Raw genomic sequence first — 27,609 nt, 5'->3', positions numbered from 1 at the left:
ATTTAGCATCGTTGCAACGTTGAGAAACAAATTTGGTAAAAAAAAAATCGAAGTCGAACCGGTTTCAAAATGCATCATTTTGCTAATTTCAAACCCGATCGGGATCCGCAATAGAGGGGATAATCAAGGCGTGTCATTCCACAAACTAAGTACTAATACAAATAACACGTGTAATAATACGTAGAGTCGGCGAAGTGCCACTAAAAACATCAAGGCCATCTGATGATGAAAAGAAAATACATGCCTGAAAATACAATATTCTTCAAATTGTATTTAAAATGAAACTGTATATTCACATCTGGCATCCCTGGCCGTAAAGAACGAACACAAAGAGGCGAATGTTGTGAATATCGCCAAACACCAAACCCAAGACGGGTCTATGGTACTAGGTGAGGCCGTTTCGTCACTAAGTTGGTTAGGGGAGCGGTATATGAAAACAGTACGGAAGAAAGCAGAAGGGGAATTATTTGCTTGTAGCATGAAAGAGACAGACTGATCACGAGCGAGCTTCGGCACTAGCGTATTGTGTTTTGTTTGTAAACAAAACACAGTAGACTTCCAAGATGGCTGAAGAGTGGTTTTAGCAAGTTGGCCCACCTTAGGATATACTTCTAGGCGCCTTGACCAAACCATCAGCTAGACTTTTGAGTGTCGCACTATTCTGACATTTCAGCAACAGGACACTCACCAAAGAGCTCGGATTTCTACTGTCAAGTAGAAGCTCACCATGTGTTAGTGTTGTGATAATACTCTTCTCACACTATTGAACTAGCTTTGAGATGGTCACCAAAGATAATCGTCGTACAAAATTTGTTGATTAACTTTGTGTGAGTACCATCACTTGATTCTCACGACAAATCGCAGCTCTGGATGACACTAGATCTCGACGTTTCATACCATTTTAAGACATTTGGCAATCAAACAAATTTTTTCGATAACCCTGATTTCCCCTTAGGTGATTGTTCGATATTCAAAAAACTCAAACTTTGACCGCTTTGCGCCACCCTCCCTTAAATCCGATTGAGCTGAAATTTGGCATAGGGTGTTTTTTCGAGGTGGTGAACATTTTGTATAGGGCAACTTTCTGAAATTTTAGGGTCGATTTTTTCACATACATTCATTGGCACCTAGTATATATTTATAACCAAATCAACGATGTTATGCTTCCCGGCACAAAGGTGTTAATAATACAGATTCATGCATTATTAGAGCGTCAAACCAAACACACGGGCAACGGATCATTTCTTCTTATCATGTCTGTCTCTAATTCGTTGGTATTATATGTATTGCCACGAAAATCAAAACAGTTGGAGTGGAAGCATGATGGAATGAATATTAGTGAGACTTCGAGCTTCAAAATACAGAGTAAGTGAAAAAGATCTTGGGAAATATGCGTGAAACTTACGAGAATCATACAACGTGCTAACTACATGAAATCAAATGGGTATTAAAACTAATTTATCCACATTGGCACGATGTTAATTGAGTTCTAGACTTCTTATGGATGAAATCCGGGGTCAGAAACGATCGCACGCTCCATTCAAAGCTCTTAGTTCACGTTAATATTCGTGATTTTGGTTGAAACTAAGTTACCAAAATTGACTTCAATTCTAATTTTGAGAAATTTTGTATGTTTTTCTACGTATAGAGAACATTCCGGCGATACCTCACGATGAAAATTATCAGTATCAATTCCATTTTCTATAATCTGTGTCACATTTGACATATGTGGTTCTATAAATTTATTTCCTACTCCCATCAGTCATCATATTTTGACGTAGGACTACGTTTAACAGGACATATGGGGGGTGAAATGAAAATCTAAAAACTGAACATTTAGGAAATAATGAAAGATTCCGAACGTTTATAACTCGACCATTTCTTAATAGATCGCTAAGATGCTTGCATCAGTCGATTGGAAATATATCTACACATGAATCAATTATTAATGTAATGTAATGTAAAATATGAAACATTATATAAATGCGCTAAATCCCATGTTTTGATTGGTCCAATTTATACTGCTAGAATTGTACCGATCAAAACAAAGCACAAGGCTAACAACAAAATACAATTGAAATATATCAATACTACTGCGAAAACAAATGTAGCTATCCACTGCACATATCATTCCATCCAAGCCAGCGAGCTGTTGTCTGCTATCCTTTTCTTTTCTAATGCTATTGGTACATAAGACGAATTTATGTCGCAAGACTCACCCCTAATTCTACAACCCGTCAATTTGAATAAAGTTCGCTAGCCCCGTTTCGAACGGTTCGTTCATTTTCTAAAAAAAATAGCCTGGACCCATTTCTCTCCAGACACGGTCCAATGTTTGTCTGAGGCTTGCTGTACTCTGGAGACGTTTAGAACAGTCCTTGGCCTTCATGGCACGCTATACTGAGCAATCCACCGGATGAGGATGTTCTTGCATCCACTCCTGAGTGCGGTTCGAGGTGTGACGTGTGACATAGGGGGCTAGCCATAATCGTTACGTAACAAAATTCCATTTTTCTTCTTGAATAAATTCACGCATCCTTATATGCTTGAACAGTTACCTTCGATTCTGGGACTGAACGAGGCATGTTTCCTGAGCCAAGAAGATAAAGCACGTATTGTAATGGACTTAACAGCGATCAGTAAGCAGGCATCGTTCATTGTATTTCCATCTTGCAAATCCTCCACATAAAAAGATCATGGATATTTTCAATTGAATCCTGATGCAATATTCGTTTCTACAAATACCTCAAGGCGCAGTGATTTTAACCGAGTTGAACGTTGGATGGTTCTATGCAATATTCTTGCATTCTTGCATCTTGTAGCAATACAAGTGCTCCAAGACGCAGTGATTTTAACCGAATTGAACGTTGGATGGATGGATAGTTATTTTTGTATAAATCAATATCAATTTATACCAGCTCATGTTCCTCTCAACAAAACGCCAGATTGTTTGAAAGCACCATGTAAGTATCAATTTTCCGTCTCTGTTTGTTCGAAATTCTATAAACATGTCGAAAGTTCTTCCGAAGTCACTTCCGTATGAACAATTGATTCTGACTCGGGCAGATGTCTGATTTTTTTTGTTTTAATAGCTATAATAAGCTAAAATATTATGATTTTTTTCAAATTATGTTAACGTTACGTAACTTAAGGGGTAGGCGGGGTTGTCTTGCGTTATTTATTGTTACATGGGAAGGGGGAGTGTTCTGAAAACCGAAGTTTTAGTGTTACATACCTCCGCGTATAGTTGTCCTTTGTTTTCTTGAACTAAGACCTCTTCACGGTCCAACATGAGACTCCCACGGTGATCAAAGTGTCTTTTTGCAACACTTGCACGTGGGGCAAGTTTTAAAAATTCTGTTCAACATTTAGTCAACTCAAGATTTTTTTTCTGTAGAATTTCATTCCACTCGTCCATTACACATGTTTGCAATTCACAAACTGTTCGTAATCTTGCCGGGAAATAGAATTGTCATCCATTTTATCCCTCGTAAATGGGTTCAAAACATTGTACGGCAGTTTTCCTTTCGACATCGTGCTTGAAAGACGCTAACAACAATGCACCATCCAGCTGATCATGGCAGTTGCATTATAAAGCAACAACAGCCAACGCCTCAAAATTCTTTGCAGTTGCTTGCATCGTCAGTAACGAGAACGCCGCAGTGTGCGCAGTGTGTCTTGCGTTATTTATTGTTACATGGGAAGGGGAAGTGTTCTGAAAACCGAAGTTTTAGTGTTACATACCTCCGCGTATAGTTGTCCTTTGTTTTCTTGAACTAAGACCTCTTCACGGTCCAACATGAGACTCCCACGGTGATCAAAGTGTCTTTTTGCAACACTTGCACGTGGGGCATAATTTTTGAACCACGTCTTACCAGATTGGTTCGCTTGAGAAAGTTTAAGATTCGCTCACGCACAACTCGTAGCTCCCGGGTGCGGTTGTGAGTTTTTATTCGTTACCCTCGACTTCGCTCCGCAATCTTCCTTTGGTGTTAAAGGAAGATTGCGGAGCGAATGTGCCGTAAAAGCCGCTAATCAATGGATCCTTCGCCATTTTCCTCATTGAACGCACTGGATTCACCCAAATCTTCCTTTTGATGGCAGCGATGACTAATCGGAATCCTAGCTGACCTTGGACGACCAGTGGCCACCTCCGCGTATAGTTGTCCTTTGTTTTCTTGAACTAAGACCTCTTCACGGTCCAACATGATACTCCCACGGTGATCGAAGTGTCTTTTCGCGACACTTGCACGTGGGGCAAGTTTTAAAAATTCTGTTCGACATTTAGTCCACTCAAGATTTTTTTCTGTAGAATTTCATTCCACTCGTCCATTACACATGTTTGCAATTCACAAACTGTTCCAAACTGTCGGCTGTCACGTCTCGAGAGGATCCCCCAAAAAATTAATAAGATTCAGACCTGGACTTACGAGCTGCTCAGTTCATAATTTGAATGTTACACATTATTCACAGCTAAATCTTGCCGGGAAATAGAATTGTCATCCATTTTATCCCTCGTAAATGGGTTCAAAACATTGTACGGCAGTTTTCCTTTCGACATCGTGCTTGAAAGACGCTAACAACAATGCACCATCCAGCTGATCATGGCAGTTGCATTATAAAGCAACAACAGCCAACGCCTCAAAATTCTTTGTAGTTGCTTGCATCGCCAGTAACGAGAACGCCGCATTGTGCGCTTCTGTAGTCCCTTGTATGGTAACTCAACCCAGTGTGCTCAAATTAATGAAGATTCAAGAGTACCCACCGTTTGCATTTATCTGCAATTACGATTCCCTCAAGGTCCGTGTAAAAGAAACACAATCCGATCTGCACAAATGCATGCAGATACAAGAGTACAGCAGCTATCGTCGATTGCGATTTCGTAAGACTGCTTCAATTAGTATTCCGGTGTGAAAATGCAAAATGCAAGTACAATTGTTTTACGGCTTAAATGCATCGTCAATTGCTGCGATTTGAATAGTCTGTAGTTTTCGAGCTGTCGAAACAAGTTTCAATAGTTTGCGTTCGAAGCAGTTTTTGAGCTATCGAAACAAGTTTTTGGGCCAATAAGTAATAAACATCACACGTAAGCCCGAATATTTTTCGAATGAAGTGATTATCAACCACTTACTTCAGACGGCAAATGTGTATTAACGTTCAAAACCTTGTACCTCCAATGTAACGCTCTCATTTTCGGAACATTAAACTTATACCTAAATACCGAAGTGAAGACGTGATCCTACGTCAAAATTTGGGACATCATAGGAGTCCTTTGAACCTCTGTGCCACACGTTGTCACATTCTGGGCATAGATGTGAAGGTGCTTACCCGAATCGATAGAGGTCTGAAGCAACCATGACCTGCAGGAGATAGATAAAAACTCACTTCTCCGTGTTTTCTGTTCATTCAGGTCTTGAGAATCCGTATGAACTATTGCGTATATCTTCCATTCTCCACCATGTCTCTTTCCTGATTCAATTCAGCCATCGACTTCACTCTCATCGTTTTACGAATACCTTTGGTTTCGCTCCCTGTTTGCCACCAGAGTAATGACGATAGAGATTATTACAACGATAATGCACACAGCTTTCGACGAGATAGTTCTAACATGCGCTTACGACTCACGAGGCCAACGGAACGAGACAGGACGTGCTGTTGAACTTCTTCGGTTCCGATTAGTCTCTATGGCTATCGACCGGTCTAGGCCACGGAACCCCAACATCGATGAAGATACGCTGGCCATGATGGTATTCTTGCATGCTAATGGGGATTCTCAATACGCTAACGAAATGCACGAAAATGCATCTCGAGGAGATTTTCCTGATTTCGAGAGCAGCACCAGCTTTTGAATTTTCAAGTTCACAGGAAAGTGACCGTCCATGACATTTTGTGTGTGACATAGGACATTGAGAAAGACTGCTGTCTGATAACTGAAACCATACAACATGAATGATGATGATTTGAATTATAGAGGCTTTAAAATTCATTAGTTCAATCGCATCTAGCATTGAAAAAGGTAAATTCAGAAAACTAAACTAGATACTCGACCTTGAAAACATTTCGAAAGCCTGGCCCTGTCAGATTATCACCCTTTTGCTGCAATGGAACAATCGATGAATGGTTTTCGTCGAAACAAAAAAGATTCTATTGGAAAAGAATCCACAATTTGCCAGAAAGAGGAGCAAAATGTGTACAATCAAACGGGGATTACTTCGAACAAAAACATTTTGAGGTTCTCCTGAAAATTGTGTTTTTTCATTGAAAACACGAACAATTTTCCTCCATATATAGGGTTGAGGAAAAAGAAATGTCGTATTTCTGACGCTTTATTTAACATACTTAAAATTATCCAATTTAAGTCAAATATGCGCCGTTTTGTTCGCAAACTTGTTGTCATTTAGAAGGCAACTTCATTATCCCCCCCTTATAAAACCCCCCTCCTTAATTGCAAAAAACTCAGACAGCCAGTTATCGCAAGCCTCTTTTGAGGCCAACTTAGTATCACCAAGAGCGTTTTGCATGAACCGGAAGAGATGATAATCACTTGGAGCCAGGTCCGAACTATACGGTGGATGCAATAGGACATCCCATCCGAGCACCCGTAGCTTCTAGCGGGTCATCAAAGATGTGTGAGGCCGAGCGTTGTCCTGGTGGAAAACAACACCATTCCTATTGATCATTTCTGGTCGCTTCTGGTCAATCGCCTGCTCAAACAGTCAAGCTGCTCACAGTAGAGAACCGAGTTGAGGGTTTGACTATAGTTGAGCAGCTCATAGTGGATGATTCCCTTCCAATCCCACCAAACACACAGCAAAACCTTCCTGGCCGTCAATCCGGGCTTGGCGATGGTTTGGGCCGGCTCATCGCGCTTCGGTCAAGACTTTTTTCGCTTTAGGTTGTCGTACGTGATCAACTTTTCATCACCAGTCACCGTCTTCTTCTAAAATGGGTCGAGTTAGTTCCGTTTCAGCAGTGCATCGCAGGCGTTGATTCGGTCTAAAAGATTTTTTTGCGGCAACTCGTGTGGCACCCATCCAGCTTTTTTTGAATTCAATCTTCTGCAAATGGTTCCAAACGGTTTTATGGTTTATACCCAGGCCAATCGAGCGAGTGCTCACATGCCAGTCTACTTGGATGATTTCAACGATTTTATCAGTTTCCACGATGATTGGCCTACCAGTACGGGGTGTATCTTCGACAGTCACTACACCAGAACGAAATCGATCAAACCAACGTTGTGCTGTGCGAATCGTTACAGTATCAGGTCCATAAACCACACGAATTTTTTCGGCCGCCTTCGTTGCAGTTTTATCTCGCAGGTAGTAAAAAAAAATTAGTGGGTTATATCTATGATATAACCGCAAGGTTCACGTGGAACTACCTTAGCTGAGCAATCATTCGTTTGTATTGATTAAATTCTTGATTGAATGAAACAGTTTCCAAATTCAATTGAGTTCAATATATTTGCTCTGTGAGTGAAAAAAATGAACAAATGCCGTGTAAAGTCAATTCATTTATTGTGATTGATTGTTCTTCGTTACAAGTAAATTTAATGACGGACCTTTTACGTTTGGTATGATGACTAGAACAAAATATATGTAAGGAAGAATTATCAAACGTTTGATGAACCAGCCTAAGGCTGAAAATCTTTCAAATAAAGACAAAAAAAAAATTATCAAATGATTATTTTATTTTACATTTCCCTCTGAAGTTTACATCCCAAAAGTGTACATACTTCTCGAATCTCGAATTTGCTTGAAACTGGGAAGTTCATTCGCTTCTAGTGGCTGCACGATTTTCCCAGGTTCCTAAGTTTAGAAGATCATGTTAGGACAGACATATTCCACTCTGCACAAAGGCAAGCGAGGACAAAAGTACTCGCAGTTTGCATTTATTTGCAGAGCCGATTTCCCCAGATACCACGGTTTTGAAGTCTGTGTTAGGGAAACACATTTCAATCGGAACAAAAATACCCCCGATTTGTATGAATTCGCAATGCCGATTTCCCCACGCTTCATGGATTTGAAGTCTGTGTTAGGGAAACACATTCCAGTCGGAACAAAAATACCCCCGACTTGCATGAATTTGAAATACCGATTTCTCCAGGCACCTTGGTTTAGAAATCTCTATTAGGGAACACATTTCGGTGGAAACAAAAGCCACAGTCTGTATATGGTTTAAATTGATGAAAATTGGAAGCATTCCCATTTCCTCATACATTTGTTCTGTCCATTTGTGTGCTTTCCCGAACACAGCTGTCAATAACGAGCAACTTATCCACGAACAACGAAGGGGAAATCGTAAGATGTAAAGCCTCCGTGAACGAAGGAAAATAAATAGAAAGGAGGGGAATATTTGCGTAGAGTATAAACAGTGGATCTCGCTGAGGCAAACTTTCATTCTTCGTGAAGAAATCGACTGAACAACATCGTTACTGGATGAGCTAGGCGGCGAGGGATCGAATGCCTTTCTCAAGACAAAGGGGGTGGAGGAGTAATATGATGGATAAAGTAAAGTTTTCCAAGGGCCTTTTTGATGGTTAGAGACGAATGAACTGAAGAAGTTTAAAGTATCAAGCAAGGAAGGAAGGCAAATTTTCAGTATCGTTCTGTGTTCAAAGCAATGAATATCGCTTGTTCTTCGTTATTTTGTGTCATCACATGTCTCCGTATCGGATTGAGCTGTGGACGCGACCAAATTTCTCACTTGCTGATGTCTCTTACATAGCAATTATTACATCAAACTGACGCCATTCCATTAAAGTTCAGAACTACATAACTGAGTGGGGAATCATTAAACTAGGCTACCATCGGCTCACCAAGCAAATATTTGTTCTGGAATTTTGTGTATCATTTGGTTTCGCATGACAGTAGCAAAACTATCTCCACCAAGGATGAAGGCTAAGCTAATCGAGACCGGAAATAGTAATAGAAAGGGCTTCTGTTGAGAAGAGCGCAAAGCAGAGGTAAGTGTGTGTATTTTTAGTGGCTTCATGCCATCGATATATAGAGATTTGTGTACGTACGTGCGTGCTTTATAACCCGTACGCAAGAATAGTACATCTTCGCTAAACCCCATTTGTATCTGATCCCGTGTGCATTAGCCCTGTCGCGATGCAACAATCGTCTATTTTTTTATGCTATGATTGACGATTGGTTGCCGTTGCAATTTATGCAGTCTTAATGATACATATAAACAAGGAGGGGAGAAAGCGGGAGAGAAATATTTACGCTAGGGTGTTAGTAATGAATCTCTGCTGAGGAAAATATTCAGCCTTTTTCCAAGCAGTTAACATTGTTTGTTTTCTGTCATCAATGTATTGAACTGACGCTATGACGCTTGCCAGTAGGAAAACTTTCTCCACTAAGGGTGACAGCTGCGCTTATCTCGATCATTTATTGTTCTGCGAGCACAAGAATGAATCATCAAACAATTATCGTCAAATGATTCTACAATAAAAAAAAACATTTCAGTCGACCAAACTGGTAGAATGGTTATTTCAAAATTTTCGTAGCATTATAAAATAATATCTGCAATTAGAAACAAGCGACTTGAATTAAAACACAGCGTAGTTCTACGTCAACAAAGCGGTCGTGTCTTGAACACAACCTCATATAATTTTTGTTTTCTTCAGACGTGTTACCATAGGTTGACCGAGTCGCCTTGCTAGTGGATTTGGATGACTCTTCACCTTTTCCGCATATTTCTTCCTCGTTTTATGAAGTTCTTCTTTAACCGTCGCCATCCCTAAGTCTCGATACATGACACTATTGCGGATGTACCAAGGGGCGCTAGTAATTTGTCTTAGCAGTTTATTTTGTACTCTTTCGATGATTTCGATATTACTTGCTGAAGCTGTTTGCCATAGTTGACAGCCGTAATGCCAAATAGGTTTCAGCATGGATTTGTATAGAAGTAGTTTGAACTCTAGTTTTAATTTCGACTTCCTCCCGATTAGCCAATGTATTTGTTTTGCTCGCATCTTCAATTGCGTTTTCTTCGCATCTATGTGTTTCTTCCAGGTTAGACGACGATCTAGATGTACACCAAGATATTTAATTTCATTCGATTGAGGTACTGCAGATCTATTGAACTTGATTTGTGGGCATGTGTTCTTATTAAGCGTGAACGTAACGTGGACACATTTTGTTTCATTTACTTTAATTCTCCCTTTTTTGAAGCCACTTTTCCACGACCGTTATGTGTTCCTGGAGATCCCGTGAAGCAATCGTTCTGTTTTTGTGACTGCTGAGAATAGCTGTGTCATCTGCGAATATTGTAGTCATTAAGTTACGCGCGGTCGGGAGATCAGCTGTGTAGATGAGATAGAGAACTGGTCCAACAACACTGCCCTGAGGAACGCCAGCATAAATTTCTTGCTCTGGTGATAGAGTTTGGTTATACCGAACATGAAACTTTCTTTCCAGTAGATAAGAACGCATAATTTCATATACTTGTGGTAGCATATTTTTAATTTTATAGAGCACTCCTTAGTGCCAGACTTTATCGAAAACTTGAGCTACATCAAGAAAAAGCGCTGAGCAGTATCCGCGGCCTTCATATACTTTACGAATTTCTTCTATCAATCGGTGCATGATTCGGGATTAATCTTTCAATCTCGGGTGCTGATTTTATCAGGATAATTTTTTCGAACACTTTTCAGAAGATTGGAAGGATGCTGATAGGTCTATAAGATTCCACTTTCTGTGCGTCTTTCCCTGGCTTAGGAATCATAATGATGGTCGAAATTTTCCATGCTTGGGGGAAATATCCTTTATGGGTCATTGCGTTGAAAATTCTCTGGAGATGTTTAATTGCTAGGTCAGGTAGTTCCTTGATCATATATCCGTTGATGTGGTCGATACCGGGTGACTTTTTCACATTGATATGATTATTGATAACATGTCTCACCAGCCGATGTTTGATTTTCATTTTGTTTTTGTTTATAGCACCAGAAAATTCGAGCGTTTCTTGGTTAGGTCCGGATTGATTTGGAGTGAAAACTTTTTGAAGATGGTTTGCAAAAGTTGCTGCTTTTTCATCGTCACTTCTGGCCCAATTACCAGAGGGCATTCTAAACGGCGGGACCTGTAACTGAGGTCGTTTTAGATTCTTAGTTGCCTTCCATAGTGAGTAATTATTATTTTGATTTGGCGATAATTCAGTTAAGTAATTATGGAATTTTTCATCTTTCTCGTCTTGTAATAGCTTTCTTAATTTACGTTGTGCCACATTGAATTGGTTTTTAGATTCTGGCGATCGTTTGTTTTGCCAGATACGTCTTAGTCGTCGCTTTTCTGCAACTGCTGCTTTTATGTGGGAGGCAGTAAATTTTTTTTTGTGTTTCTGAGGCTCCATAGGTGGGGTAGCTATCTTCGCAGCGTTCTTCATGAGTACACTGAGCTGGTTAACTGCTTCCTCGATATGATGTTCGTTATCTAGAGGTATATCGAGAATGTTAGAGGAGATATATGTCTTATATTTTGTCCAATTCGTAAGTAAGTGAGATTAGATGACGTCTGCTTCACTTCCTTTTCTATGAAGTATTCCAGGAGTATTGGTGAGTGATCAGATGATAAGTCCAGAAGAAGCTTCGATCAAATTCGTTTACTATTAATATTTTTTGTGACAGCGAAATCTAGCAGGTCCGGAAGTCGTGCAAGATCCTTTGGCCAGTGTGTCGGTTCACCGCATGACGCAATCTCATAGCCAGAGTCAGTGATAACGTTGTATAATACGCGACCACGAGTGGTAATCAGCCTTGATACCCAATATATATATATATATATATATATATATATATATATATATATATATATATATATATATATATATATATATATATATATATATATATATATATATATATATATATATATATATATATATATCCGTTCACCGCAAGCTCCAAAGGAAATAAGGACCTTCTTCGGGAAATTCTGGAAAAGGGGTGATTGATTTCTCAACATAGTCTCATTTTAGCTCGATGCACTTGACCCAGCGATGCTCCAACTTCTTTCCATCTGAAAAATACGTTCTCTCGAGGTCTGCTAAGTAGGCCTCTCGCCCTACTTACGGCTTACTGCTGGCGGCGATGACCTCCTCATTCGACTCACAATTCTGCCCGGCGAGAAACTTTTTCAAGTTTGTAAACAAAAAAAAAAATAGGAGGTTGTGTTCAAGACACGACCGCATTGTTGACGTAGAACTACGCTGTAGTTGTAGTAGAATCGTTTGATGATAATTGTTTGATGATTCATTCTTGTGCTCGCAGAACAATACATGCTCGAGATGAGCGCTTTCATCCTTAGTGGAGAATGTTTTGCTACTGGCAAGTGAAACCATCACATACAACATTCCAGAACGACATTTACTTTCTTGGTGACTAAATAACGTGTCCACTGCACGCGAACCCAAATCAATTAATGACTTCTTATAACTTATTGAATAACTTGGTATTCTCCAAATATTTTTTTAGTACACAACCTTAACACCTGCTTCACCATAACGTCAGTTATGGTGTCAAAGGCACCAACGAAGCCTTTATGATAACAGAAAACAAACAATGTTAACAGCTTGGAAAAAGGCTGAATATTTGCCTCAGCAGAGATTCATTACTAATACCCTAGCGTAAATAATTCCCTCCCGCTATCTTCCCTTCTTGTTTATATTTATCATTACAAATGGAGTTTCAGTGTAACGAAGATGCACTATTTTTGCATATGGATTATGAAGTACGCACGTACGTACACAAATATCCATATATCAATGGCTTGAACTAATTAAATATAAACACACTTATCTCTGTTTTGCGCGCTTCTCCACAGAAGGCCTTTCTGTTAGTATTGCCAGGTAAGATTAGCTTAGCTGTCATCCTTTGTGGAGAGAGTTTTCCTACCGTCATGCGAAACCAAATCACTGACAAAATTCCAGAACATTTATTTTCTGGGTGAGCTGACGATAGCCTAGCTTGATGATTCCCCACACAATTGTGTAGCTCAAAACATTAAAGCAATGGCGTCAGTGTGATGTAATGAGTGTAATACCAGAGACCCCAGCGAATGAGTAATTTGGTCGCGTCCTTCGCCATCCAGCTCGCCCAGCAACGGTGTTGTACAGTCAGTGTCCTCAAGATGAATGAAAATTTACCTCAGCGAGATCCACTGTTTATACTCTAGGCAAATATTCCCCTTCATTCTTCTTCTTTTCCTTTGTTCACGGAGACTTTACATCTTACGATCTCCCCTTCGTTGCTCGTCAATAATTTGCTCGTAATTGACAGCTCTGTTCGGGAAAGCACACAAATGGAATGGAATGCTTCCAATTTTCATCAATTTAAACCATATACAGATTATGAGATTGTAATGTATAGCACACCCAACCAAATCTTAGGGAATTTCCGATTCGTTTGGTATATAAATCGGCAGAATCCGTTCACGACAAAAATTGTTATTAACGTTAACCTTATTTTATAAAAACGTGACCTGTCTTCTGATTTGGCACCCTTAATGAAAGACGTATTTCTACGTCAAAATCGCACGGGGCCAAATCTGGGGCAGTAGTTCGTAGTGCAATTCGACCAATTTGGCGACGGCGGAATTTCCATTTTTTTCCAATTTTCTAAAATCCGCGGACACGCCCGCTTTCACACACGGTCAAAACAAAACTACGAGTCCGATTCGGCTGAAACTTTGACAGTAGCCGTTTACGAGAATGTACTACACGATAAGTAATCTCTCTTGCGATACTGACACTATCGGGCGATGAGGCTAAGTACTTATCGGACCGCCTTCGTATTTGACGTGATTGCTCACCTTCTTTGTGGGGGACGTAAAGTACCCGGTTACCTGCCATTCGTTGCCGTTCAACATGAAGTAGGTCTCGTCATCCATTATGACCACGACATCGTGCTCCACCGGAAAAATGTTTTTCTTGGCGATTGCCTGCTGCTCGGGCACGACCGGTCTCGATTGACGCTTCCGGATAAACATGTCCATTTTGGCCACGAACTTCTTCATCGTTTGACGGTTGTCCCGACCTCCCACGCGACTTGAATTTTTTAGATTTTTTTCATTGCCATCCGGAATTAGTTCATTTTATATGCTTATGTTATATCTGAAGCGTCCAAATTCACAAATTTTCAGACTTCAATAACCCGTTACCTCACTGTTTTGAACAATTACTTAAGAAATAATTCGGTTGCGCATACAGTTTATCAAAATTTTCATAGCAGAGTTCTCGATTCTCGATTCTTGATTCTAGATTCTTGATGCATCCAAAATTGTAGTCCTGACTTCAACTGCAGTAGCTGATTTCGGGGGAATATGGAGAAAAAGTGCGAATACGGGTGCTTTGGGTCAACAAACAAATCGAAACAGACTTTTTGGACGTGAGATTATCGTTGGTTGATAATTCGTTTTAGCATGTTCGTTAGTGCACAATTACACGTGGCTTTCTTCGTAATCTGAAGATTAAATACAGTAATAAAGGTAAATTGCCTTTACATGAATATTTTAGATGGCCCTTCATCAGAGCTAATCCATGTTTTTGTTGAAGATAATACTGAAATTACTTGATTAAACTACAAATGCTTCTTGAATATGAACTTCTTTCTAACAGAATAAACTGTTTTGAAACAGAGAACAAGATACATGATCCAAACGGACGATCGATTATTTGTGGAGAAAAACAGTTTCATGCTGCATACCCAATAAGTAAAATCTGAAGATTGCTCAATAGATATTTTCGATAATCATGGCCAATGCTTTTCTATAGCAATGTACACATAGATGAAGCGTACGATGGATCCCCTTTGACACATAACAAATTACACACAATTGTGTCCACTATCGGTATATAACAAAAATGTGTATATGAAGCTTTATTTCATGTTTGTGCAGCGCAAATTCTCACTAGCCTGAAAACTGTGTGTTCGGTTACTTATATTCAGACCGTCTTCAAATTAACAACTCGCTCACCGAAAAAAAATCGAAATGGGCGATGTTGGCGTCTTCTATCATTCTGCAACCGAATGGTATGTCGGAAAGGTGAAAATAAAATATCCAAATGCTAATCTTTAGTGCTCCTGCATTGACTAAGGAAGCATGTGATTCCTGGAACACCAGCAGATGAATAATATAGATAATTAACAAATGTGCCCTTCAATAAAAATTATTGAACCTATTTCTTATGTGAAACATTCGAAAATGCGAAAACGAGGAAATTCATCAATTTACGTTATTAATATTGTAAGTGATGACGAAAACGATATTTTATCATCGAAGAAACAATATATCGTGAGAGATATTGAAAAATAGATTACGAATTCAGTGTTACGATGTTTTAATCATTCCGACTGAAATTGGTGTGATGTGTAATCATTTCGGTAAACTGGTAAACTGGTAAACTGCTAATTACGATGTAACTTATGAATTAACAGGCAACATATCGAAATAAAACTAAATCATCTAAGTGATTTCAACATTTACAAATATATAACTATAATAGAATAATATGTCACTAAGGATCAGATAAAGATAGATATCCTCATTGGAATAACTCAAACGCTTCAATGGTTGAAACTACTGTATGGAAATAAGTTTTCATTCCATTGTATCAAATCAACAGGAGTCAAAAGAATCAGAACTTCTTGGGCGACATTGCGATCGGTGATTAAAAACAGTGCTTCTACAATGATTCTGAAACCACAAAATAAATAAAAATATTATGAAGTCGTTTTAATCTATACAATAAATAGACTTTCTCTTACAAACCGACTCGGCCGACTTTTTACTTGTATCTTTTGTTAGCTTTCCATATTTTAACACAACGTCAGATGTACATTTCCAATTCAAGCAACCATCGCAACGTGGCTTCACTAGAATGATGTATTGGGGACGAATCTTGTTTAATTTGGAATATATCTTGAAAAATCGAGCGAACCTTCAACATATAACAATATTGATATTTTTTTTTAATTCATTCAGATAAAAGTACATCCGCTGAGACACTAATTCTGCTTTATGAAGAACACGTGGTTGTTGAGTTGTTACAAGGATGCAGCATTCAGCACAAGATACCAGCGGTGAGAATCGAGAATCATCCATCAGCTGGATGATCAGGAATGGATCAGAAAATAATTCATCTTTGCCTATTGACATGCAGTTCAATGCTGGACATCAGTTGCAAATCATAGTTTACAGGTAACAAAACGACAATAATACGCCAACTCGTGGACAGTAATTTTTGAATTCCTTTTTTAGCATATTGATGATTATATCTGCCATAGGGAACATCACAGTGCTGACACTCATTATAAGGCGGCGCATTAAAACTCATTCTCGTATAGATATGATGCTCACTCATTTGGCAATAGCAGACCTAATGGTACGTTGGAAAATAATAAAATATTCAAATCGTTCACGACGATGATCAATAATGATTTTTTTCAAGCAATGCATTTAAATTAATAATTTTAACACAAAACAATGTTTTTAAATGGTATTGGAAAAAAAAAACATAAATTCACAGATACTTGTGATAGATTCAAAAGAAAAATGTGTAAAAAATCTTCATCCCGCTCCATATCGACAGTCCGGACTCAGCTGCTTCCACATGCTTCACTCATTGGTGATGTTACCCCACCCGTAGGGGAAATCAGGGTAAAGCCGACAATCCTGATTTTTTTCAGTTAGAAACATTTTTTTGCAAATTGAAAATGTACACACTTATCATTTCTTACGTTTCGAGTTACCCTACAGCTGGAGAAGTCGCTTTGCTGTCAAAACAAGCAACAAAACCAAACCGGTCAAGAAATTTTCTAAGATTTGTTTTATATGATATGTATTACAATCCTATAATCTGTATGAGGTTTAAATTGATGAAAATTGGAAGCATTCTCATTTCCCCATACATTTGTTCTGGCCATGAGTGTGCTTTCCCGGACAGAGCTGTCAATAACGAGCAACTTATGCAGCCGTTTGAATAGAAACAACGAAAGGGGATAGCGAAAAGAATACAGCGCGGACTCGGGTATATACAGTTTCTGATTTCCATTCATTGTATATAATCGAATCCTGTATATAATCGAGTCAAAAAACATATTTTTATTCATTGTTTTGCATGTATTTTTGGTTTTTTGACGTAGGACTACGTCTAACCGGAAGATATAGGGGGTGAAATGGAAATCTAGGCACTGAACAAGTAGGAAAAAATGCAAGATTTGGAACGCTTATAACTCGAGCATTTCTCAATAGATCGCAAAAGTTTTTGCATCAATTGATAGGAAATATATCTACGCATCTATCATAACGAATAACATTTCATTTTTCTTGAGATAAATAATTGAATAATTGTGAAATATCAAGCATTGTCAAAATGCCCTATGTGCCCATTTTTGATTGGTCCATTTTGTGCTCCTCAAATCGTACCGACCAAAACGGGCAACCAGAGCAGCAGCGAAATAGAATGAAGCACGATTGGAAAGGAAAAAGAAAAAATATGAACGACACATTGGTCGCAGTCTCACACATGCGTAATTCTCGAGCCAGCCAGTCAGCTTAAAAATCCCCGCTCCGCTGCCGTAACGATTATTCTCATTCAAACCGTACACCACATCGGTTCGCATCACAACACATCAACAAACCAACCCAAGCAGCCATGTCTGGACATGGTAAAGGAGGAAAAGTGAAGGGAAAGGCAAAATCCCGCTCGAACCGTGTTGATCTGGAGTTCCCCGCAAGGGTAGCTAGGCCGAGCGCGTTAGTACCAGTGCACCAGTCCACCTAGCCGGCGTTATATAGTTTCGGCCGCCGAAGTGATCGAGTTGGCTGATAAAGCTGCTCGCGACGATAAGAAAAACCGCATTCAGAACAGAACACATTCGGTTCGGTGGACATCAAGACAACAGGCAATTGCAGCGAGTGGCGAGTGGCAAACGCAATCGCAAAACGGCATCAGGTAGCAGAAGAAAAAAGTTTGTTCTTTATACAAACTGCTTTGGTGGCAAATCCAGAACAAGGCGGCATCGAGGGCGTTCGAAATGGTTTTTTTTCAAAACCACGAGTACTAAGTTTTCTAAATTGGAACCATTCCATAAAACAAGGCGCTTTTCAGGGCCATTAAACCTTGCAAAAAAGAGTTTAGGAAATACAGTTCAATGCTTTCTAAAACAATATCCAAAATAATAATAAAACACAAATTGATTTTTTCATAATTTGTTTGCCAGGATATGATGAGTATGTGAATTTGGCAGTTGTTCTTAGCTTATTGATTTTCACCAATTCTTAAATTGCTTCTAGATTGAAAGTACAGTAATTTACACTTATCTCGACATTTAGCTAATTGAACGGACTTGTAATGCGACATATTTAGTTGGACATTTTTGTAAACATAGAGTTCGGGGTCCAACTTATGACCCCACATTGAAAGTCGACACTGTACCACTGTCATCGCAAATGTTCAATTACAGGTTAAAATTACCTCTAATCCGATACTGAGTGGTGGTAATGCGACGTGCCATTGAATGTAATTTACTGTAAAATATGTCACAAGCTGGATGGGAAGAAATTTTCCAACTGTGAAAGCTGTGGCGAGTGGCAAACGCAATAGCTAAACAGGAAGGTTTAACCGAACAAGATGGGAATATCGAGTGATAACAAAAACACAACACCAAAGGTTCTTTTCAGAACCATCAACATATTCATAAAGAGTAAACAGTAAACTAATCCATTTTTCAGGTAGATAGGTAGGTATTCACGTAGGAGAAGAAAATAAAACAATATATTTAAAACATATATTTAACAAAAGCTGTCCCCTTTGTATAGTCCTACGTCACTCCGGTTATGTCCCCGACATTACCCACCCGTCTTTTTGAAAATAAAAGAGGGATTTCATTTTTGATCCATCCCCTTAAAGTCAGAAAACACCTTTCCCACATGAAAAAATAAATTTATCCAGATTCTCTCAGGAAGTGATATACGATCATATTTGATGAACAAAATCTTTCTACGCATATGTTCGAATTTCAACAATGACAGAGTTATAGAACTTTTTTTTGTTTCGGACTCTGTTGCCTCAAATTGTGTTTACATTAAAAAGTACGCTACGGAAGACAATTCTGTTGCTTACATTTGAAACATGAAAAAATTTAGTATAGGATACAGTAGTAGAACATTTGAATTAGTGGATTTTAATAAAGTTTTAGAAGTGAAAAACTTGAAAGTTGATATTTTTTAATGTGTTATATTAATTTCATCCTAAAAATGTATATTAAACTAGATTGTTTCTATAAATTATATTGAAGCTCTCTTATTGCTCTATAATTTGTTCTTTGACACCCAACTTCTATCTTTCTCAATTTGGCTGCAATATCGATATAAACGACTTCTGGTGAAAATTCAAGCAAAATCTTCAAAAATCACGATTTTTACCCCTCTGTACACGTAATAGTCACCTCAATTACACCTCAACGTTGAAAGGTTACATTTCTTCTTGAAATAAGTCATAATTAAAATATTAAAAAAAAATATTTTTTCCAAACTGTATATAATCGAGTCCAAAATTGTATTTAATCGAATCACATATTAGGCTGTCAAAAAAGTCCTGCGGTATTTTTTTTGACGTAGGACTACGTCTTTCATTTCTATACCGGGGTGTAAAATCAATGTTTCGAAAACGAAAGCGTTACGCCGGAGACTGAGATTTTGAGTGTTAATAGGTCCTAAACAACTGAACGAAATGGTATGATAAATACTTCATTCGAAAGATAAAATGTCTACGCCTTATATGCTTGTTACTTTTTGATCCAAAAAGTTGTTTCAATAGCCTTAAAATTGCTTTCAAAATCGGCTATTGAAATCACCAATCGTTATATAAGCGAGCGCCGTAAATCCAGTCAGTTATAATTGAGCAGCGATTGAGGTACCATCGCAGGAATGAATGGATGTTTCCCTAACATAGCCTTCAAAACCATGGAGCCTGGGGAAATCGGCATTGCAAAATAGATGCAAGCAGCGGGTATTTTTGTACTCGTTTGCGCTTTTGCAAATCGGAATAATTCCCTAACACAGACTTCAAAACCATGGAGCCAGGATAAATCGGTATCGTTTGCGTTTCGGCAAATCGGAATGTTTCCCTAACACAGACTTCAAAACCATGGAGCCAGGGAAAACTGGCATTGCAAAGTAGATGTAAGCAGTGGATACTTTCATACTCCTTTGCGCTTTTGCAAATCGGAATGTTTCCCTAACACAGACTTCAAAACCATGGAGCCAAGGGAAATCGGCATTGCAAAATAGATACAAGCAGCGGGTACTTTTGTACTCGTTTGCGTTTCTGCAAACCGGAATGTTTCCCTAACACAGACTTCAAAACCATGGAGCCTGGGGAAATCTGTATGGCAAAATAGATGCAAGCAGCGGGTACTTTTGTACTCGTTTGCGCTTTTGCAAATATGAATGTTTCCCTAACACAGACTTCAAAACCATAAAGCCAAGGGAAATCGGCATTGAAAAATAGATGCAAGCAGCGTTTCCGAAACCAATGAGTTGGGAAAATCGGCATTCTAGATCTCGGCAGTACTTTTTATACCCCCATGCATTTTTACACTCCGGAATGCGTTTTGCTAACACGGTCTACAAAAAGAGGTACAAATGCAACGCATTGGCTCGGTTATTCAAGACTGCATGCCCCTTCATGTCGCCAGCTCACTGAATTTCTACGCATACCGTTTGATGAATAGGCAAAATGTTGATAACTATTTGCTGCGATAAGAACTTTTATAATGCATGAATTTAGGTCAAAATTAGGATTTGTTTGCATTTGAATTCGTAAATTGTTTCATTCATTCACTAGTTTAATGAATAATTTAATCAATAGTTCTGCGCAACGGTGATATCGTACCCAATGAGGAACATACGAAGTGCGATTATTGCTGATTGAAAAAACACAAATGATTACTAAGCCAACGGCAGTCCTACGTCAAGCTTGCGGTTATATCATAGGTATAACCCATCCATGTTTTTAATTTTCATTTGTTCATAAAATTAGTTACAATCCTCTGTTTTAAGTCAAATATGCGCCGTTTTGTTCGATGACTTGTTCTCAACGAGATGCCAACTTCATAATACCCCTGTTATAGAAGCTCGCTTCCTTATTGGCAAAAAACTCGGATAGCCAATTTTCACAGGCCTCTTTTGTGGCTAACTTCTGACTACCTAGCTCGTTCGGCATGGATAAAAACAGGTGGTAGTCACTTGGTGCAAGGTCCGGACATCACAGGCCTCTTTTGTGGCTAACTTCTGACTACCTAGCTCGTTCGCCATGGATAAAAACAGGTGGTAGTCACTTGGTGCAAGGTCCGGACGATACGGCGGATGCAAAAGAACCTCCCATCCGAGAAGTGTGTGGCCTGGCGTTGTGCTGATGGAAGACAATGCGGCCTCTGTTTATCAAAGATTTCCTCTTCTTCATGAGTGCTACCTTCAAGCGGTCCAGTTGTTGGCAGTACAGGTCCGAATTGAGCGTTTGGCCATAGGGAAGCAGCTCATAATAGATTATTCCTTGACAATCCCACCAAACACACAGCAGAACCTTCCTGGCCGTTAATGAGGGCTTGGCCACCGTCTGAGCCGCTTCAGCGGGCTTCGACCACGACCGTTTGCGCTTCACGTTGTCGTAAGTGACCCACTTTTCATCGCCAGTCACCATCCGCTTCAGAAACGGATCGATTTTGTTGCGATTCAGCAGCGATTCACATGCGTCGATACGGTCAAAGATGTTTTTTGCGTCAACGTGTGTGGCACCCATACATCGAGCTTCTTTGTGAATCCAAGATTCTTCAAATGGTTAATAACGGTTTGATGACTTATCCCCAGCTCTTGGCCGATGCTACGGCTGCTACTATGCCGGTCTTTCTCGGCTAATTCAGCGATTTTGTCGCAATTTTCGACGACAGGGACCAGAACGAAAACGTTGAAACCATCGTTGTGCGGTGGAAATGGAAACTGTATCGGGTCCATAAACTGCACAAATTTTATTGGCAGCTTGAGATGCATTTTTGCCTTTTTCATAGTAGTACTGTAAAATATGTCGGATTTTCTCTTTATTTTGCTCCATATTTGCGACACTATAACACACGAACGACTTAACCAAACAAAACACTGTCAAGGACTATATTATAGCGCGCAAAAATACAATAAAATAAAATTCCAACAAGCTATAGTATGACTCGATACAATGAATACAATTAGAACTACGCGCTTACAACGACACCTCGCGGAAATACCGCAGGACTTTTTTGACAGCCTAACATGATCGAGTCTGTCTATAATCGAGTCCGACCTGTATTTGTGAAGTAAACTCCACCCTTGCATAGTGAGTGAGCTGTCGCTAGCGTTTGAGTATGGCATTTCCTCTGAGAAAAGTTCTCAGAATCTTTCTGTGCCCAAAAAACAAAGGTCGCTTATTCTGCTCGTTTTGTGTTTTATGTTTCCCCTCGAGCTATGAACGCTAGTGAATATTCATATGAAGTGCATCTGGCATTGCAATCAACACATTGCGGAACGCTCACGAGTTTGCTCGTGTTTCGCGTACCGTCTAGAACAGATGGATCACGAATAAATCCGTGTTTTGACGTAGGACTACGTCTAACCGGAAGATATAGGGGGTGAAATGAAAATCTAGGCACTGAACAAGTAGGAAAAAATGCAAGATTTGCTTATAACTCGAGCATTTCTCAATAGATCGCAAAGGTTTTTGCATCAATTGATAGGAAATATATCTACGCATCTATCATAACGAATAACATTTCATTTTTCTTGAGATAAATAATTGAATAATTGTGAAATATCAAGCATTGTCCAAATGCACTATGTGCCCATTTTTGATTGGTCCATTTTGTGCTCCTCAAATCGTACCGACCAAAACGGGCAACTAGAACAGCAGCGAAATACAACGAAGCACGATTGGAAAGGAAAAAGAAAAAATATGAACGAAACATTGGTCGCAATCTCACACATGCGTAATTCTCGAGCCAACCATTCAGCTTAAAAATCCCCGCTCCGCTACCGTAACGATCATTCTCATCCAAACCGTACACCACATCGTTTCGCATCACATCACACCAACAAACCAACACAAGCAGCCATATCTGGACATGACAAAGGAGGAAAAGTGAAGGGAAAGGCAAAATCCCGCTCGAACAGTGTTAGGCTGATGTCACATTAGGCGGATTCGCCGCCGCGGATTCCGCGAGTAAAACCGCAGCGGATGATCTACAGTGTATTGTGAATGAGCCATGACACACAGAGCGGGTCGGTTTTGAAAGCGAATTTATATCGAGAAAAAAACTGTCACGGAATCCGCGGTGGCGAATCCGCCTAATGTGACATCAGCCTTAGTCTCCAGTTCCCCGTAGGTGTATCCGCCAATTGCTCCGCAAAGGTAGCTAGGTCGAGCTCGTTAGTACCAGTGCACCAGTCCACCTAGGCCGCCGAAGTGATCGAGTTGGCTGGCAAAGCTGCTCGTGACGATAAGAAAACCCGCATTCAGAACAGACCACATTCGGTTCGGTGGACATCAAGACAACAACGGGCAGTTGCAGCGAGTGGCGAGTGGCAAACGCAATCGCAAAACAGCAGCAGGCAGCAGAAGAAAAAAAGTTTGTTCTTTATACAAACTGCTTTGGTGGCAAATCCAGAACAAGGCGGCATCGAGGGCGTTCGAAATGGTTTTGACGTAGGACTACGTCTTTCATTTCTATACCGGGGTGTAAAATCAAAGTTTCGAAAACGAAAGCGTTACGCCGGAGACCGAGATTTTGAGCGTTAATAGCTCCTAAACAACTGAACGAAATGGTATGATAAACACTTCATTCGAAAGATAAAATGTCTACGCGTTATATACTTGTTACTTTTTGATCCAAAAACTTGTTTCAATAGTCTTAAAATTGCCTTAAAAACAGGCTATTGAAATCACCAATCGGTATATAAGCGAGCGGCGCTCGGAAATCCACTCAGTTCTAATTGAACAGCGATTGGAGCATGTTGTCGCTGTTGCGGTGAAGCTCTTTATTTATCATGAAAGCGCGGATGAACGGTGTCACCAAGAGCCTGTTTGTGCACCCTAGGCCAGAAGGGAATCTATCAGGAGGAGAGTGATGCCACAAACGGTTCCCTGGGAAGACATCGCTACACACACATACACGCGCGGCTATTAACAGGTGGTTATCGAGTTGGCATTAACCACTGGTGGGCTTCCAGTATCGAGGAAAATGTGGAAATATCTAATCGTTACTGAAAATAATCTGCCAGTTCCTTTGGGAATTTTCAAAATATATTCATGTGAAAGAGTTTAATTGAATGTTTTCTATCCATGTAACACTGTGACCAAATATGTTTCAATCAAGTGCTATTAACAAGTGGTTATCGAGTTGGCATTAACCACTGGTGGGCTTCCAGTATCGAGGAAAATGTGGAAATATCTAATCGTTACTGAAAATAATCTGCCAGTTCCTTTGGGAATTTTCAAAATATATTCATGTGAAAGAGTTTAATTGAATGTTTTCTATCCATGTTACACTGTGACCAAATACATTTGGTTTTGTGGTTTTTCAATCAATAGCAATTAACAGAATAGCTTCAGAAGATTATTCTTCCCCATCAGTAGGATATTTCCGTATCCAATATTGTATGCGCCCGCAATCGATTATTGCTCAGTCGCCGAAAGTTCCGAGCTCAGAGAGTTCATTCCCCTCTAGTTTGCCTTCCAAATTGCCATTGTAAACCACACCTTCTCTCGATTCAATCACACACAAAAAGCATACTTAAGCGATATTCTGGTGGTGAGACACATTAATTTTTCGTGAGGACATCGACAAGACAACATCGTTGCCTAACGTGCTGGAGGAGATGGACGGCGAAGGATCGACACATACACGCGCAGAAATCTTTCCGTTAGGATGCCATTCAGCATCGAGAAAGTTTCGGAAAGATCTAATCATTGCTGGAAAATAATCTGCCAGTTCCTTTGGGAATTTTCAAAATATATTCATGTGAAAGAGTTTAATTGAATGTTTTCTATCCATGTAACACTGTGACCAAATATGTTTCAATCAAGTGCTATTAACAGGTGGTTATCGAGTTGGCATTAACCACTGGTGGGCTTCCAGTATCGAGGAAAATGTGGAAATATCTAATCGTTACTGAAAATAATCTGCCAGTTCCTTTGGGAATTTTCAAAATATATTCATGTTTTATTATTATTATTTATTATTAAATCGTTTATTTTTACAGGCTCAGTTACATAAGTTTAAAGGAGCCAAACTCCTGACTGTATTGTTACAAGTATATATAAACATTTTTCCTTAATTCTAATGTTAATGGTGTAGAAAACCGATTACTCGCGGTCTACTCGAGTTTAGAAGGGTGACATATTTTCTCAGGAAAAGGAAAGGATAAAAGGATATGTTGACAATGTTCACTCTCACATTCACACACACATTAATTACACTCAATTCTTAAGCCTATCCTATATCTAATATGTATTTACATTTCTCCTTATTCTATTGTTAATAAGAAGGGATTTGATTTCTCGCGAAGGAAAAGGAAAAGGAGAATATAAGGATATAAGGACAATCAGACACGAAGATCGATAACTTTTAGGAAGACATATATTTGGGACATGTAATCAAGGTCTAAACCAGCCAACACATCTCTCACCGGCACATTGGGCTGCCTTCCTCTAGCCCGAAGAGAGTTTTCTAAATTCGATCTGGCAACAAGATACTCCTCGCACGACCAAACAACGTGTTCGATGTCGTGGTAACCTTGGCCACAGGCACAGATATTGCTGTCGGCAAGATCAAAACGAAAGAGTAGCGCGTTTAACGAACAGTGATTGGACATGAGTCGGGAGAAGGTGCGAATAAAGTCCCGACTCAAGTCCAGACTTTTGAACCATGGTTTAAGGCTAACCTTGGGGATAATTGAGTGGAGCCACCGGCCCAATTCATCTTCGTTCCATTTGCGTTGCCAGTTAACAATGGTATTTTTACGAACTAAACAATAAAATTCATTGAAAGCGATTTGACGCTGATAAATATCGCCTTCAATTGCACCTACCTTTGCCTATGAGTCAGCCCTCTCGTTACCCGGAATTGAGCAATGTGAAGGGACCCAGACAAAGGTAATGACATAACAGCGTCTGGTTAAAGCACTCAAATTTTCTCGTATTCTCTCAAGGAAGTACGGCGAGTGCTTTTCCGGCCTCACTGAACGGATAGCTTCGACAGAGCTAAGACTATCCGTTACAATGTAATAGTGTTCAACAGGTCGTGAGGCGACGCTGTCCAGCGCCCAGTATATCGCTGCCAATTCAGCAATATACACTGAGCAAGGATTCTGAAGACTGTGTGAGGTGCTAAAAAATTCGTTGAACACTCCAAATCCCCCATGTTGAAAAATTGTTCAAAGTATCTTGTAAGGGTCCTTGCAGGTCGGATTCGTTTGATCCTACGACAGACACCACCCCATCATCTGCAAGTTGTCTTAGGTTGCAATTTTGTGTAAGGCAATTGTCGATGTCGCTTACATAGAAGTTGTACAAAAGGGGGCTTAAACATGAGCCCTGGGGGACTCCCATGTAGGAGATCCGACTTACTGTCGAATCCCCATGAGAAAAATTCAAATGTTTCTCACAAAGCAAGTTATATAACATATTATTCAATAGAGGCGGTAGACCCCGAGAGTGTAATTTGTCTGACAAAACCTCTATTGAAACAGAATCAAAGGCCCCCTTTATGTCCAAGAATACTGAAGCCATTTGTTTTTTTTCGGCGTAAGCCAATTGAATTTCTGAAGAAAGCAACGCAAGACAATCATTCGTCCCCTTGCCCCTACGGAACCCATATTGTGTATCTGAGAGTAGGCCATTCGTTTCAACCCATCGATCAAGGTGAAACAAGATCATTTTCTCCAACAATTTCCGTATACAAGACAGCATTGCTATTGGGCGGTACGAATTGAAGTCGGACGCGGGTTTTCCGGGTTTTTGAATAGCTATAACTCTTACTTGTCTCCAATTATCTGGAACAATATTATGTTCCAGAAACCGATTGAATAAATTCAACAAGCGATGTTTCGCCACATCAGGGAGGTTTTTCAACAAGTTGAACTTAATTCTATCCGTTCCCGGAGCCAAATTGTTACAAGAAAGGAGAGCAAGAGAGAATTCTACCATCGAAAACTCGGAATCAAGATCGCACCTATCTTGTGGTATATCTCGAACAATTTTTTGCACAGGAGCGGAATCAGGACAAACCTTCCGTGCAAAATTGAAAATCCATCGATGTGAATATTCTTCGCTTTCATTCGTTGAAGAGCGATTTCTCATGTTTCGAGCCACTTTCCATAATTTTTTCATTGACGTTTCTCGTGACAAACCTCCCACGAAATTTCGCCAATAGGCACGTTTTTTCCCTTTAATCAAGTTTTTAAATTGATTTTCGAGGTCCAAATACGATTGAAAATTTTCAATGGTTCCACGTTTCCGAAAAGCTTTGAATGCGTTCGATTTATCCTGATAAAGCTTGGAACATATGCTATCCCACCA

The 27,609-nt window shown here is 39.6% G+C and overlaps 1 protein-coding gene across 4 annotated transcripts in view; it reads left to right on the top strand.

The window, feature by feature from the left end:
• Positions 1–27,609, top strand: part of LOC129777593 (adipokinetic hormone/corazonin-related peptide receptor variant I) — a 70,282-nt gene that overhangs the window by 8,726 nt on the left and 33,947 nt on the right. For 2 of the 4 annotated variants that reach the window (XM_055783962.1, XM_055783961.1), the window contains exons 2-3: positions 15,987–16,202; positions 16,263–16,386. In XM_055783962.1, coding sequence (XP_055639937.1) covers positions 16,057–16,202; positions 16,263–16,386 — 270 coding nt within the window. In that variant the 5' untranslated portion in view covers positions 15,987–16,056. Of the gene's footprint in view, positions 1–2,832; positions 2,964–14,971; positions 15,035–15,986; positions 16,203–16,262; positions 16,387–27,609 lie in introns of those variants that run through there. The other 2 variants (XM_055783963.1, XM_055783964.1) reach the window with 2 other exon arrangements.

The sequence above is a fragment of the Toxorhynchites rutilus genome, chromosome 3 (assembly GCF_029784135.1).
Source record: "Toxorhynchites rutilus septentrionalis strain SRP chromosome 3, ASM2978413v1, whole genome shotgun sequence".
NCBI lineage: Eukaryota > Metazoa > Arthropoda > Insecta > Diptera > Culicidae > Toxorhynchites > Toxorhynchites rutilus.
Note: the sequence above shows the minus strand (reverse complement) of the source record. Positions and strands in the feature narration are given on the sequence as shown.